Source organism: Myiozetetes cayanensis, unplaced genomic scaffold (assembly GCF_022539395.1).
Source record: "Myiozetetes cayanensis isolate MyiCay16 unplaced genomic scaffold, myiCay2020 scf28, whole genome shotgun sequence".
Classification (NCBI taxonomy): Eukaryota; Metazoa; Chordata; class Aves; order Passeriformes; family Tyrannidae; genus Myiozetetes; species Myiozetetes cayanensis.
In genome coordinates this window covers 3,483,851-3,497,148 of record NW_026087499.1, presented here as the reverse complement: position 1 = coordinate 3,497,148, position 13,298 = coordinate 3,483,851, and the positions used below count along the sequence as shown (strand labels likewise).

The 13,298-nt window shown below is 44.3% G+C and overlaps 1 protein-coding gene across 2 annotated transcripts in view; it reads left to right on the top strand.

Annotated features, from left to right (window-relative positions):
* Positions 1–13,188, top strand: part of CLSTN1 (calsyntenin 1) — a 35,865-nt gene extending 22,677 nt beyond the window's left edge. For both annotated transcript variants that reach the window (XM_050322512.1, XM_050322513.1), the window contains 10 exons: positions 854–1,016; positions 3,113–3,163; positions 4,788–4,945; positions 5,575–5,723; positions 6,153–6,379; positions 6,838–7,008; positions 7,581–7,726; positions 9,115–9,250; positions 9,861–10,045; positions 10,615–13,188. In XM_050322512.1, the coding sequence (XP_050178469.1) occupies positions 854–1,016; positions 3,113–3,163; positions 4,788–4,945; positions 5,575–5,723; positions 6,153–6,379; positions 6,838–7,008; positions 7,581–7,726; positions 9,115–9,250; positions 9,861–10,045; positions 10,615–10,809 (1,581 nt within the window). In that variant the 3' untranslated portion in view covers positions 10,810–13,188. The remainder of the gene's footprint in view (positions 1–853; positions 1,017–3,112; positions 3,164–4,787; positions 4,946–5,574; positions 5,724–6,152; positions 6,380–6,837; positions 7,009–7,580; positions 7,727–9,114; positions 9,251–9,860; positions 10,046–10,614) is intronic.
* The last annotated feature ends 110 nt before the right edge of the window (positions 13,189–13,298 follow it).

Genomic DNA, 13,298 nt, shown 5'->3' with positions numbered 1-13,298 from the left:
CCAACGATAACTTGTTTTGTTTGGGATCAAGTGTCAGGTTCAGCTGGACCTCTTAATTTTGGGTGTAAAATAGAAACTCCAGTGTCATTCTTCTAGCTGTGATATCAGTTATCTTCACTGAATGCACTGTAAGGGAGAGTGCATGAGAAAATGGGAAGTATTCCAGGTTGTTTACAGCATTAAAATACTTCTGGATATGTGACCTTTTTCCAGCCCTCTGGATCTGAGTGATAAAATAACCCTGGATATCTGTAAATTTATCAAGTCCTTTTAGTTGCTTTAGGTTACTATTGCAGGTCTGTTTTGCCTGTTACCTTTCTAACATACCTAATTATATCCTAGTTTTTTGTGCAGGGCAGTGTGTGTTGTTTTACTGATAAAATACACATATGTGTCCTTGTAGGAAAATTTCTACTTTCCAAAACCAAATCAGCTGTGTCACTGTAAATAATTCTGACATGGAAGGACTTTTCCTATTTAAAATAGTCATTTTTTTTTTAATGTTCCATCTCATAAAATACCTGTCCTCTGTCAAATAATGTTGTCTTATAACAGCATTTCAGGATGTGCTTGCATGTAGATATGTATTTTTAGATTGAAATACGCTGTTATTCAGTATAAAAATTAAAGGAAGGGAAATGCAGCAGCTTCCTGTGTTGGCAACAGAAGAAAAGAAACTTTTTATTAATGTTTGGCAGTCGGTTTGCCTTTCAGATGTGTGCCATGTGTGTGCAACAGCAGCTGTGTCTGTGCAGGCTCGTAGATGTCATTTGTCTGCGTGTGTGCTTGTGGAAAATGTGCATCAACACCAGTAATTCAACTGTAATTGATGTTGAAAACCCTCTTTGCTCAGGTGTGTGACAAGGAGTGGCACCACTATGTTGTCAACGTTGAATTCCCTGCAGTGACTCTTTATGTGGATGGGGTTTCCTACGATCCCTTCCCAGTGACTGAGGATTACCCCCTGCACCCCTCCAAGATAGAAACACAGCTGGTGGTTGGAGCCTGCTGGCAAGGTAACTATTTACAATATTTAATACTTTAATTAACTTCTTTAATGGTATCTCTGTGGTTATCTAGAATTACGTGGCAGGTCTCTTTAGTGCCTGAAAGATAACTTGCTTTGCCTTCTGCAGGCTATTTTTGCTCCTGGCTGGTATCACATATTTCCTCTTTTAGTCATTTTTTCCATGAGTGTTTGTTTTCTCGTTGCCCACGGGTGCTTGTGACACACAAAGCTGCTCACCGAGCTGTATTCCATCAGAGTGGTTTTGTGGTATTTGGGAATACAGAGAGCTTTTAATTTTTATTATTATTATTGTTGTTGTTGTTGTAATTTTTTGCTGTTTTTAATAATAGTTGCAGGAATACTTCATACACTTCAGATTACCAAGCAGAACACTTAATTTCAAGTAAGTTGAAAAGCATATTGTGGAAAAAGTGTTCTCATTATTGCAGCTGTGACCAGCAGACAGCACAGTGCTGCTGCCCTTGGATGTTTCACCATTTCTGCTTACAAAAATAGACATCTCCTTTATTGTTCCCAAATTGTGGCTTCAAATACAATATTCTGCAGGCTGTGAAGTGCTGATTCATGTGCTTTAATACTTTAAAACCTCCCCTTCAGAGCTGGAGGAAAAAAGAGGAGGATGCATCTGCACATGGATGCTGATTGCAGAGATCTTGGGAACAGAGCTCTTGCCTCACTGCTGAACTGCAGTGTTTGCTGATTAAATTAGACCCTGGCTGGTAGAAAGCTGCTCCCTTTGGTGGGAGATAACACTGTGTGAAATCATTCCTGTTTTATTTAGTTCCCATTACAGGCTGCAGTCGCTGTCTGCAGTACTGCACAGATGCAGCCTGGGAATGAGTGACAAATGGACAGCTTTGAGACGTTTTTTAATCAAATTAACAGTTTCTGTCATATAATGTCTCTCTTCTCTGTGAGCTTTAAGGCTTTGAAGTGTGAATGAAGGTTAAATTATCTGTCCTCTCCATCAAATCTGTTATTTTGTGACAAGTTCACTATCATTCAGTATTAATGCCATTTCAGGGCTGAATTCATTCTGTTGTCTCTTCCTTCCATCAGTTAATGGTTTTCTCCATAATTCATCTCACTCTGTTTGTGACTTTCCAGCCAATCTCTTCTATCTCAAAGGGAAGTTTTAGTGACTGATTTTAAAGAAACTGGAGCTTGGAAACTCCGTTCCAGCTAAATGTCTGGATTGTGTAATGGCTTCCATGTATGTCCTGCATCCTGACAAAAACATGTCCATTTAATTTAAATAAAACTCCTGTGCACCATGATATGATTCTTTAATTTCTTCTGCCATGAGATTGCTTTTTAATGAAAGCAGACTGAAACAGGAGTATAAAACCCTGAAGTACAAGAATTGCCTTTTAAAAATTGCACCAAAAAGCCTCACTTTGAGAGGGATTAGAACACATGGTGAATAAAGTTTGCCAAAGGAGTGAAATTAATGGTCATTGTTTTTATCTTACCAAGATTTTAAAATAAATCAGCCTGCACTAAGTTATGTATACAGCTCCCCTCCAAGGAGAGAGAGATTTTATGCTTTTGAAGAAGTTCTTTTAACGTTTCTTTCAAAAATTTAAAAGCTGTCTTCAATTTTGCTTCCGTCTGATAAATTGGCTGCTTAATACGTGCGATACAATTATTGCCACGATAAAATCTGTGTCGGGAATGGCTTCTTTTGATCAGCTTTTAATGCCTTTTTGGTGATTTGCTGTATTAGACTGGATTTCACCTTAATTTCCCCTGAAATGGAGCCAGTTGATTTACAGTCTCGTTGCTAGCAGTGGGTTGGGGGAGATTTGCTCTCTTGCTTAACCCACTTTTTCCTGGTTTTACTGCAGGTGGTGTGTGGGGCTCTCTGGGTTGTCTTGCCATGACTTCTTATGATGATCCTTCTTCCCTGCATTGCAGCTCTTGGTGTTCCCAAAGATCTCCTAATCCTTGAGGGAGCTGGGTGGAACATGAGCAGACCTTTGGGGGAAGGGCTGCTTTGTATTTTCTGTGAGAAGACTTTGCCAGACTGTAACTACCTGCTCCTTTCCCTCTTGTCCCATTCTTTGTCTTGCTTTCCTACAGAATATACAGGAAATGAGAATGACAATGAAACTGTGCCCGAGACCTCTGCAGGTTGCTGGAGTTTTTTTTCCCTACTGTTTTATTTCATTTATTTTTTTTTTAAGCCAAGACATTGCTTCATCTCACACACAGCATGAAATGCAGCATCGCATTGGGGCCATTGACCTTCACATAATCCTCTCCTAGGCTTGTTTCTTCGTTGTGCTTCTGTTTGCAGAGCTTCATCAGCTGACATTTTGCTTGGGTTTGGGGTTGGGTTTTTTTGGGTTGGTTTTGGTTTGTTATTTTTTTTTGGTTGCATCCAAATGCACGTCCATGGACCAATCTGCAGCCATTTTGGTGGCAGTGAAGTGATGTAAACAAGTTGCTGGTGTAAAATACCAGCTATCATTTCTCTCACCCAGTTCTGTTAAAACATAAATGCCCCTCATCCTGTGTAAATACAGGTATTTGTGTGTAGATATTGTGTGTTTATTGCAGAATTATTCAGTATGTTGGGGAGGACCTCTGAGAGTCAGGATAATCTACTCCCCACTCACAAGGCTGACCTGTAATTTCCAGGGGATACTCATTGATCAGAATTTTATATAAAATTATATTTATATAAAATTCTGATTACCAGACCAACCATTCAGGTTGTCTTAACAGGGTTGGATTTTCTTAGAAATTTTTAGTTGTAGTTCTGTTTTGTCTTGAATTGAGACCCTTAAAGTTAGTGTGTGTTTCTGAAAGTGAATCCAAGATGTGAACTCTTTCTGTAAAGTGCAAGAATTCCTGGAATTTCTCAATTTGGCAAGGAGGTAGCAGCATCCAGGGGTTCAAACTGGAGCTGTACAAATCTAAACTGCGAATTGTACCATTTGTAACTGGACAATTCACCACTGAATATCATTTTGAGTTACACCAGGGATCTTTCCTCCCTTGGAATCTTTAAAACAAGCTTAGACATCTCTAAAAATCAAATTGCTTAGTGAGTGATGGCCTTGAAATACCGATTTCCAGGTGGTGTTCTGTTAATTAGCAAGTTGGACTTAGGTGATCACTGTGATGTCATCTTCAAGAAAACCTGAGGAATAAGGTTTATGAGGTTGCAATTCCTCAGAGTTAACCCAGATATGTAAAAGTGATTTACCTGAGTTGAAAATGCTCAGAGAAGGGGCACCTTTAGAGGGGAGGGGCAGGTAACTCTTGGACACCTTTCTCAGAATGAGCTGGATGGATGACTTTGGGAAGTCCCTTTCCTACCCTTCTGACTGTCAGGAGAGCCTGCAGGGCTGGGTTGGGTGTGGATCCCTCCCACCTGGAGGGCGGATCCCGATGTGGCAGGAGGTGTCATTTCCTCAGCTTGGGAATTGCCCTTCCATGGTTTTCATCCCCTTGGCTCTGCCTTCCATTCCCAGCACCACCTCTCGCTCGGGGGGGGGGGGGTTTCTTTTGGGGTGTTTGTGGTGGAACCGATGGTTCCAGGTGGCCCTCCCATCCGAGGGCCACGTGCATGGGGCAGTGTTGAATCCTTTCTTCCTGCTTGACCGGGACCACGAGGGTTGACCCCCCGAGTGGCTCCAAACTAACCCGCATGCGAATCCCGCTCCGTGTGCCCGGGAGGCCTTGATTTGTGGTTTGACAAAAGGAAAAGGATCAAAGCCAAGTGAAGGTTTTTTCTCCCTCCCCGAAGGTGGAGAGCTCCGCATGGCGCAGTTTTTCCGAGGCAACCTGGCAGGTCTGATGATCCGCTCCGGGAAACTGGAGAACAAGAAGGTCATCGACTGTCTCTACACCTGCAAGGAGGGGCTGGATTTGCAGATGGCTGACGGTGTTGGCAAAGGTGTGAAGGTAAAGTTTGCAGATGAGCAAAAAGGGAACGTGTCCGTTGCCTCACTCCTGATGAGGTACAGATTCTTCTGGCAGAGTAAATAGGGGTGTCCCAAATAAAACGAGCTCATCCCTTGTGACATTTTGCCTTAAAATTGCCTAAAAACCTGGGAAATCTTTCTTGTATGAGTATGGTCTTAGTGGAGTTAAAGAGAACACAGTAACTTGCATTCTAGAAGAGGATTTCCATGTTTGTAGGCCTCTGTTTAACCAGGGTGTCTGATAAAAGAGATTCTTAACAAGCAGTTCATAAAATGAGACTTAACTTGCCTGGCTTTTTTAGCAGCAGGATTGTGTGAACACAACTAAATTTCTCCTTCAATCAGCTGCCTCTCTCCCATATTATCAGAACCCAGAACTATGTTAAGTGCATAGAATTTTTCTTAAGGAATGAAACACTAAATATATTCCACTGGAATGAGGCAGTGAATAGGGAGGTTAAACTGTGTGCCAGAGGGCCAGTAAATAATGACCTTTTTGTTTTGAATATGGATGCAATTATCCTGCATTTACCAGGCTGAGCAGTGCTGAGCTCCAGCTGGATTTGCCAATGTTGGGTGTTCTCTTATGGTTTCCTCCTGTTGTTTCAGATCCACATGAACCCCAACCAGTCGACCCTGACCATAGAAGGGGATGACATCGAGAGGGTTGACAAGGCCATGCAGCACATCTCCTACCTGAATTCCCGCCAGTTCCCGACTCCCGGCATTCGGAGGCTGAAAATCACCAGCGTGGTCAAGTATGTCCTGCTGCTGAAATAACCCATCCCTGGCAGTGCTGGGGGGGCCTGGAGTGGTTCCTGGTGTCTCAGTTGGGGTAAACAAAGGAGCCTTGGTGTGTGTGACCATCTCACATGTGAATTCAGCAGTTGTTTTCTACACCAGCACTGTTTTCCTCCTGACAGTGGAGTAAAGGAGTGAGGCAGGAATGCATTGCCAGTCACTGCCCTCATTAGAGGTGTTATCTGTGGCTGTGAGTCACAGCGTAGAAACGGGGCCAAGTGGTAACTGTAAGTAAAAATTAATTGTCAGATTGCTCCCTTGGTGGGGAGTTCCTGCTTTCCAAGGCAGCTGCTGAATTTGAGACAGCTTTTCAAAGGTTCACAGAGCAGTTACTGTGTGGAATTGTGGCTCCCTCCCAGGTCACCTCCACTGCTTCTGTCTCGCAGGTGTTTCAACGAAGAGGCCTGTGTCTCCATCCCCTCTGTGGAGGGCTATGTCATGGTCCTGCAGCCAGAGGAGCCCAAAATCAGCCTGAGTGGCATCAACCACTTTGCCCGCTCTGCCTCCGAGTTCGAGAGCTCGGAGGGCGTTTCCCTCTTCCCTGAGCTTCGCATCATCAGCACCATCACCCGGGAGGTGGAGCCGGAGGGGGATGGAGATGAGGATCCTACAGGTGACACCCTGCCCTCCCTCCCTCACTCACTGAGCCCCTTGCAGGATCTTTTCTATTCTATTCTTTTAATACAATTCTATTTATAATATTTTATTACGTTCTATTTGTAATATATTGTCTTTATAATATATTTATAATATTATATATATAGGGTATTTTGTATTATATTATATCTCTTTAATACAGAATCTAGTAGGGGAAATAAAGTGTAGATCTGCTCTGGGCTAAGAAAAACTTACTAGAAATGATAGTGAGCCCAGGCCATTATCCTCATGTAAATGTCCCTTGTTTGAGTGTTGTGCTTCATTTTTTTAATCATTATTTCACAAATACTTGTTCTCCTCAGGCCCAGATTTTAATATTTACCCTGAGAGAAGAGTTTGCATGTGACACTTTTGTAGCTCCTGGGCTCCTGTCTCCTTCCCCTGTGTGGAATTGGCTTTTCCTCTGCTTTTCAGTGCAAGAGTCTTTGGTATCCGAGGAGATCATGCACAACCTGGACACGTGTGAGGTGACAGTGCTGGGGGAGGAGCTGAACCAGGAGCAGGAGAGCCTGGAGATTGACATGACACGGTTGCAGCAGAAGGGAATTGAGATGAGCAGTTCCAACCTGGGCATGATCATCACAGGTGGGGGCTCGTGGGCAGGCTCTGGGGGCCCCAGAAAGGGAACAGTGTTCTGGAGAGGTGGTTTTTTAACACCTGACTCCAAATACTTCATTTTCTTTCAGAATTTCAAATTTGGGCCAGTTTTAGAATTCCAGACACAACTATTTTGGTGGAAAACTGTGATTCTAGAGAACACATCATTCTAGAACATCATCTTTGTGTCCTTCTCTCCTGTCCCAAACTGCAGGTTATCTCTGGACTGTGGAGTTACACTTTGCCCCAAAAAAGGCTTGTTCCTTGCTCAGATAATCCAGTGCCTGGATATAAACCTTTGTGGTTTATATTCAGAATACATTACAGCATTCTAAAGAGAAGCTCCCCAAATCCCTTCAAAGACTAACTGGGTCTAAGATGTTATCACAAAATCCATCCACAGGATTTCAGTGGTGGTACTTTTTTTTGCCTCCCCACTGAAAATCCATCAACCAAGAAAACTTTTCCCAAAGAAAGACCATGATACCTGTCCAGTGTATGATGTTGTATTGGAATCTTCTGCAAAGTAACTGTTTCCCCTGTGTGTTTTTCCTCCCCAGGGGTTGACACTATGGCTAATTATGAAGAAGTTTTGCACTTGATCCGCTACAGGAACTGGCACACGGTGTCTCTGTTCGACAGAAAGTTCAAGTTGGTCTGTTCGGAGCTCAACGGGCGCTACGTCAGCAACGAGTTCAAAGTGGAGGTTTGTGAGCCGAGCTGGGCACTCTGAGGGGCTTTAGAGGATGGAGGTTGTTGCCTCAGCTGATACATAATTGATCAGTTACCAGTTTAGATTTTTGTCACTGTAAATACATATTAATCAATGGGAGCATCTCGGGTTGTATTTTATATAAAAGCATGTTCTTAGTCCTGCATTCCAGCTGTAAACAGGGTGGTGTAAACAGAGGTTTTGTAGAAGAAATACTGTGGCTCATGAAGGTGAAAAGGTTGAGTAGAAAACACGTTTAGCAAATGGAGTGGGAGTGGTGCTTCCAGAGAGCTTCGTGTGTGACCTCTGGGATTTCACAGATGGACTGGCTGGGCCCTTCACTGTGTGTGATGCCTGAATTTCTGGCTCTGAGGGCTTTGTAAGAGCACAGACAGGCTGAAATTGCAGGTTAGAGGATCATTATTACTTAGTGTGCTTACATCAGATATCTGGAAGGACAGCAGAATATGGCATTTCCAGTGCTGGAATGTGCAATGATTTATATTGGGAGGAACTGCCACATAACTCGACATCTTTTAGCTCTGAGCTTGAATTTCCACATTTTAAAGCTGACCAAGAGACTGACAGCAAAGCCACCACAGTATTTGCCACTGCTTGAGGAGTGTTGATGGGCTGGGAGCCCCTGGTGTTACAGAACAGGTATTTTGGTGTTCTGTGTCCTGAGGAAATCCTGAGAGCTTGACTTGGGATTTACCAAACTGTGGAAGTGCAAATGCTTTCCCTGTTGTGTAGCAAACACAAGTGCTCCTCTCTTCCTGCTGGGCAGGGGCAGGTCCCCTGTGCCTCTTCCACCACAGGAGGGCCACATTTAGCTCTACTGGTGAATAATTTTGTGATGAGCTTCCACTTGTGCCTAAAAGTCAGCTCTGCTAAGTGGGGGTTAAACTTGAAAGAATAGTCTCTTTCTTACCACTTTGACTGTAATAAGGAATTTTTCTCTTTGCTGTTATTAGCCTGAAAATATACAGGAGGCTAAGAGGTAGGAATGAAGGAAAGGTAACTAATGGGTTAGATATCTTTGTATACACTGTTATTTCAGAGTTAAAGTGGCTGGTTACCAAGTTTGGTAATAAACTGGCTTTATCTCTTCTATTCTGAAATACTGGTGTCTCTACACCAGCTTGCCAGACTAAAACAGATTTGAGAACTGTGAAACCAAAGGGTTTTGTGACAAGAAATGGAAAATATGGGGTGACCGTCCCCTGAGAGGAGCCATTGCTGTGTGTGGAGGGAGGATTGGATGCCTGCCCTGGCAAATAGATACATATTTGTTTTTGTTTTAATTTCCTTCTCTTTGACTTGTGTCTCTTCAGAACTAATCTGTTGGTGTGTGGAGTTTAACCCTGTGTCCCTGTTCCCAGGTGAACGTGATCCACACGGCCAGCCCAGTGGAACACGCCAACCACATCGCCGCCCAGCCGCAGTTCGTCCACCCCGTGCATCACTCCTTTGTGGATCTCTCTGGCCACAACTTGGCCAACCCTCATCCCTTTTCAGGTCAGGATTCTCTCAAGTTGAGCTGGTTGTATTCTGGTGTTAAAATAAACTCTGGGTTTTCCCCAGAGTTTAAAGCAGTGTATTGGACTGATAATCCAGGCAGCTCCTCGGGCCTGTTCTGCTCTTGCCCAGTCAGGGAGGAGTGGATTCCTGGAGATCCAGGGTTCCTTTCCTGCCAGCAGAAGAGCTTTCTGTTGGTGTGTGTGTTGGAAAATGGGAGGGACTTGATAAAGGCCCTTGATAAAGGGCTGTGAGGAACTAGGACAGTATTTCTGAATGGCACGAGGAAAGAACTGCAATGATATTCCCTTGATGACTCATGGGATCTGCCCTTTCTGTTTTAATTACATTAATTTGGCAAGAGTGTAGGATGTGAGAGGAAGAAAAATAGGCAATTTAGAGAGGAGTCTGAGCAGTGGAATCTGCTTTCCATGTGTTTTCAGTCCTTCAGATTGATGTAATTATATTTAAGGGACCAAGGTTAGCCCAAGTGCCTCTGTAGGTACGTGAGGATTTGTGCAGTCCTGGTGATGGGAAGGGAGCTGCTTGTTGGCACTGTGGGAGAGTTGCCACTGCCATGTAAGGAACCCCTTGTCTCTTCTCCTTGCAGTTGTTCCCAGCACAGCCACTGTGGTGATTGTTGTCTGTGTGAGTTTCCTGGTGTTCATGATCATCCTGGGAGTGTTCAGAATCCGAGCTGCACATCAGAGAACGATGCGTGACCAGGACACCGGGAAGGAAAATGAGATGGATTGGGATGACTCTGCTTTGACCATCACTGTGAACCCCATGGAGGTAAAACCCTGTGGGGCTGGGGCTCAGCACTGAACCAAAAATGCCCTTTTCCAGCTGGAAGGGGTGGGATTGTCCATGGGCAGAGGAGCAGAGCAGAACCAACCCCTGAGCACAGAGCAGAGACTGGGAATTTTGGATGAGTGTGCCAAATGCCAGGAGCAGTTATGTTTGGGATCCTGCAGGAGCTTCATGATGCAGGATGGAATTGTGCAGGCCAGTGTCCAGCACGTGCTGCCCTAACCAACCTGTTTTGGTCCAAACTGGCAGGAATTTATCACCAAAACACCTGTGTTTATAATCCTTCTTAATGTGTCCTACTAAAGATCCTTCTCCAGCAGAATCTGCAGGACTGGATCACCCCTGAGCATCAGTGTGTGTGGAGGGCCAGGGTTGACAGCAGTGTCTCACAGTGCTCCTGCCTTTGTCTTCTCTGGTTGCCTAATTCCTGCTGAGCTTTTAAAACCAGCAAGGAGTCTGCAACAGCCCTTTGCCAATACAGTGAATAAAGAATAAGAATGAGAAGAATTTTGGCCAGTGGGGTAATGACAAGTTAACTTTTCTTTTAACAGACTTATGAGGACCAACACAGCAGTGAAGAGGAAGAGGAGGAGGAGGAAGAAGAAAGTGAAGATGGAGAAGAAGATGACATCACCAGTGCAGAGTCTGAAAGCAGTGAGGAGGAGGAGGGAGAGCAGGAGGAGGACCAACAGAATGTTAACAGACAGCAACAGCTGGAATGGGATGACTCCACCCTCAGCTATTGATTCCCGCTGTTCCCTTTGTCTTTCTGCTCCCGCTCCAGAGGACTCCACTGTCACACACTCCATTGGTACCGAGGATTCATGGTGTTCCAAACAACACAAATCCATTCTGGCCAGTAGATTGACCCCCCCACCTGCCGTGTTTGTGTTCTGTCAGCCCCTGATGTTTAGGGTTGTAGTTTAGCACCTCTTCCTTCAGCCATCCCTCAGTGACTGGATTATTTTTTTTTACGCTCTGTGAGGAACCACCTTGCACTTTCTTTTTTTTTCTTCTTATGTCATCTCAGCTAAGTGACTCTACAGCTCTGTAGCCATTGCACATGAATTTCTGAACTGTCTTTTTTTGCTCAGTGAAACAAAACTTGGCTTTGTTCCTTTTTTTTCCTCTTTCTAAAAAGATGCAAAGGTTGCTTGCTGACAAAGGGTAAAGCTGCTCATTTCAGCCTGTTGATTTCTTTTAATTTTCTCCTCCCCCTCCCCCCAAATTAGTGCATGTGTAAAGTGGCAGAATGAGGTTAATATGTAGAAGATTAACAAGACTTTTTAATATTTTGTAAATATCTTGGAATTATGTAATTACGTCATTTGTGGTAGTGAAAAACAGGGAATTGGGGTTTCAAACATGCTAAAGTGAAAAATCATGCAGCATGAACTATTACAAGTCTCATCCTACTGCAGCAGGAGCACGGGCACAGTTCTTAGTGTAGATGTTCAGTAACTCTGTCCTTGGCCTTGACTCGATGTGCGCTCATGCCCCGCTCTCCTCCAATTCCTTCCTTTTCTTTAACCCCCTTTATTTTGCAGAGGGATCATAAACCTGGGAGAAATTGTAAAGGCTTTAGGAGCCTCTGCAGAGGTTCAGCTGCCCCCTGTGCAATACAGTTGTTGGGGTTTCATTTTTATTTTTTTTTTTTTTTAATTTTTCTTTTTCCCTCTCCAACTAAGCCTCGGCATAAGGGCTTTTAAGTTATTGGGGGGAAAAAAAAAAAAACCACTACATGGATGGTGGGCAGGATCCATGGGGGCTGTGGGGTGTTGCCACAGCTCCTGGTAATGACAGGGAGGCTGCCTGTTAGTGCAGTGCTGGGCTGTTCGTGCTGACAGGGTGGGTGTTTGTAAGTGGTGGATTGTGACGAAGCTGGAAAGCCTGAGCCCTGGGTACCTGTGCACCTTGGCTCCCAGTCTACATAAATAGGCATCTGGGGGGTTTTTTTTTGGCTGTTCATTTCTTTCTGATTTGGCAGTGGGAGGGTTTGGGGTGTAGCTGATCCCACTGAGCACTCCTGCTCCTCCCCTGCAGCCCCTTGTACAGTAACTCGGACTGTCGGTGTTTTAAGCCTTTGTTTACACTTAGGAATTGTGTTTTCCTGCTGGTGAAAAACCGTAGCGTAAATCACCCAACCAGAAAACCTTGGGAATCACGTTGCTGTTACTCCAAGTGGAGCTGATTGGGATTGTTCCCCATCCCGGTTCTGACTTGGGGACTGCAAAGGACAAAAGCTGGAAGGTACGAAGGTGCTGCTGCCCCGGCGTGGGGAGCGCTGGTTTTTCTGTCAGGCAGGGCTTGGTGAACTTGATTTGGTCTTATGCAGAGTCTGGAATAATGAATTTCTGCTTGATTTCTATGGAGGTGGATTAAAGAGGAACTTGTTTTGCTTGTAACAGGAGCCTGGGACTGCATTCCCTCCTCAGCAAGGTAAGCCGAGCCCCGGTGGGTGCAGAGCCCACCCGTGTCACCCGCAGCAGGGACAGGGGCACTGGGGGAGCTGCCAGAGGAGCCAAAGGGTGGGGCACAAAGGGTCCTGATGAACAGAAAGAGAGAAAAGGGTTGGTCCAGGTGTTTGCACAGTTTGCTTCTCAGAGCAGACCTGTTCTGCTCTCACCTCGCGGTGTGACAGGACCTGTGGTGGGTTTGATCGGGGGGAACCTTGACTGTGGAGTGCCTTTACAACGGGAGATGGACCTGGAAGCAGGGAGGAGAACCCACACCAGAGCTTACCGTTCCTTTGGGGTTTTCTTTTGGGGTTTGGTTTTTTGGTTTTTTTGGTTTTGTTTTTTTTTTAATGTAAAATTTTAGATTTCTAAAAGGGGAAAATGGTTTTGACTACTTATGTGGTAATTAACTGCTAGTTTTAAGTAAACTGGGAAACTTTTAACTTATGTCTGACAGTTGTCCTGTGTTAATGTGTAGAAGACTTATCCTTCCATATACTGTTGCTGTAGCTGCTGTATTTTAGACCAAAACTGATCATGGCTAAATGGTAATCCTGAGGGGTTGTGACGCAGTTTGTAGCCACTGTGGGTTATAACTTTTCAGATGTGTATATTGGGAACAGGTCAGTTTGGAAAGTCTATAAGCTACAATAAATTTCTGGTTCTAAAGGTCGTTTGCATTTATTTCTTCCCGAGTGGAACAAAGTAGAAATCAAAAGTTACATGACCTGAGTGTTAATTTGCCTCTGCTGGGGGAGGAGGAGGAGTCTTTGTTTTTG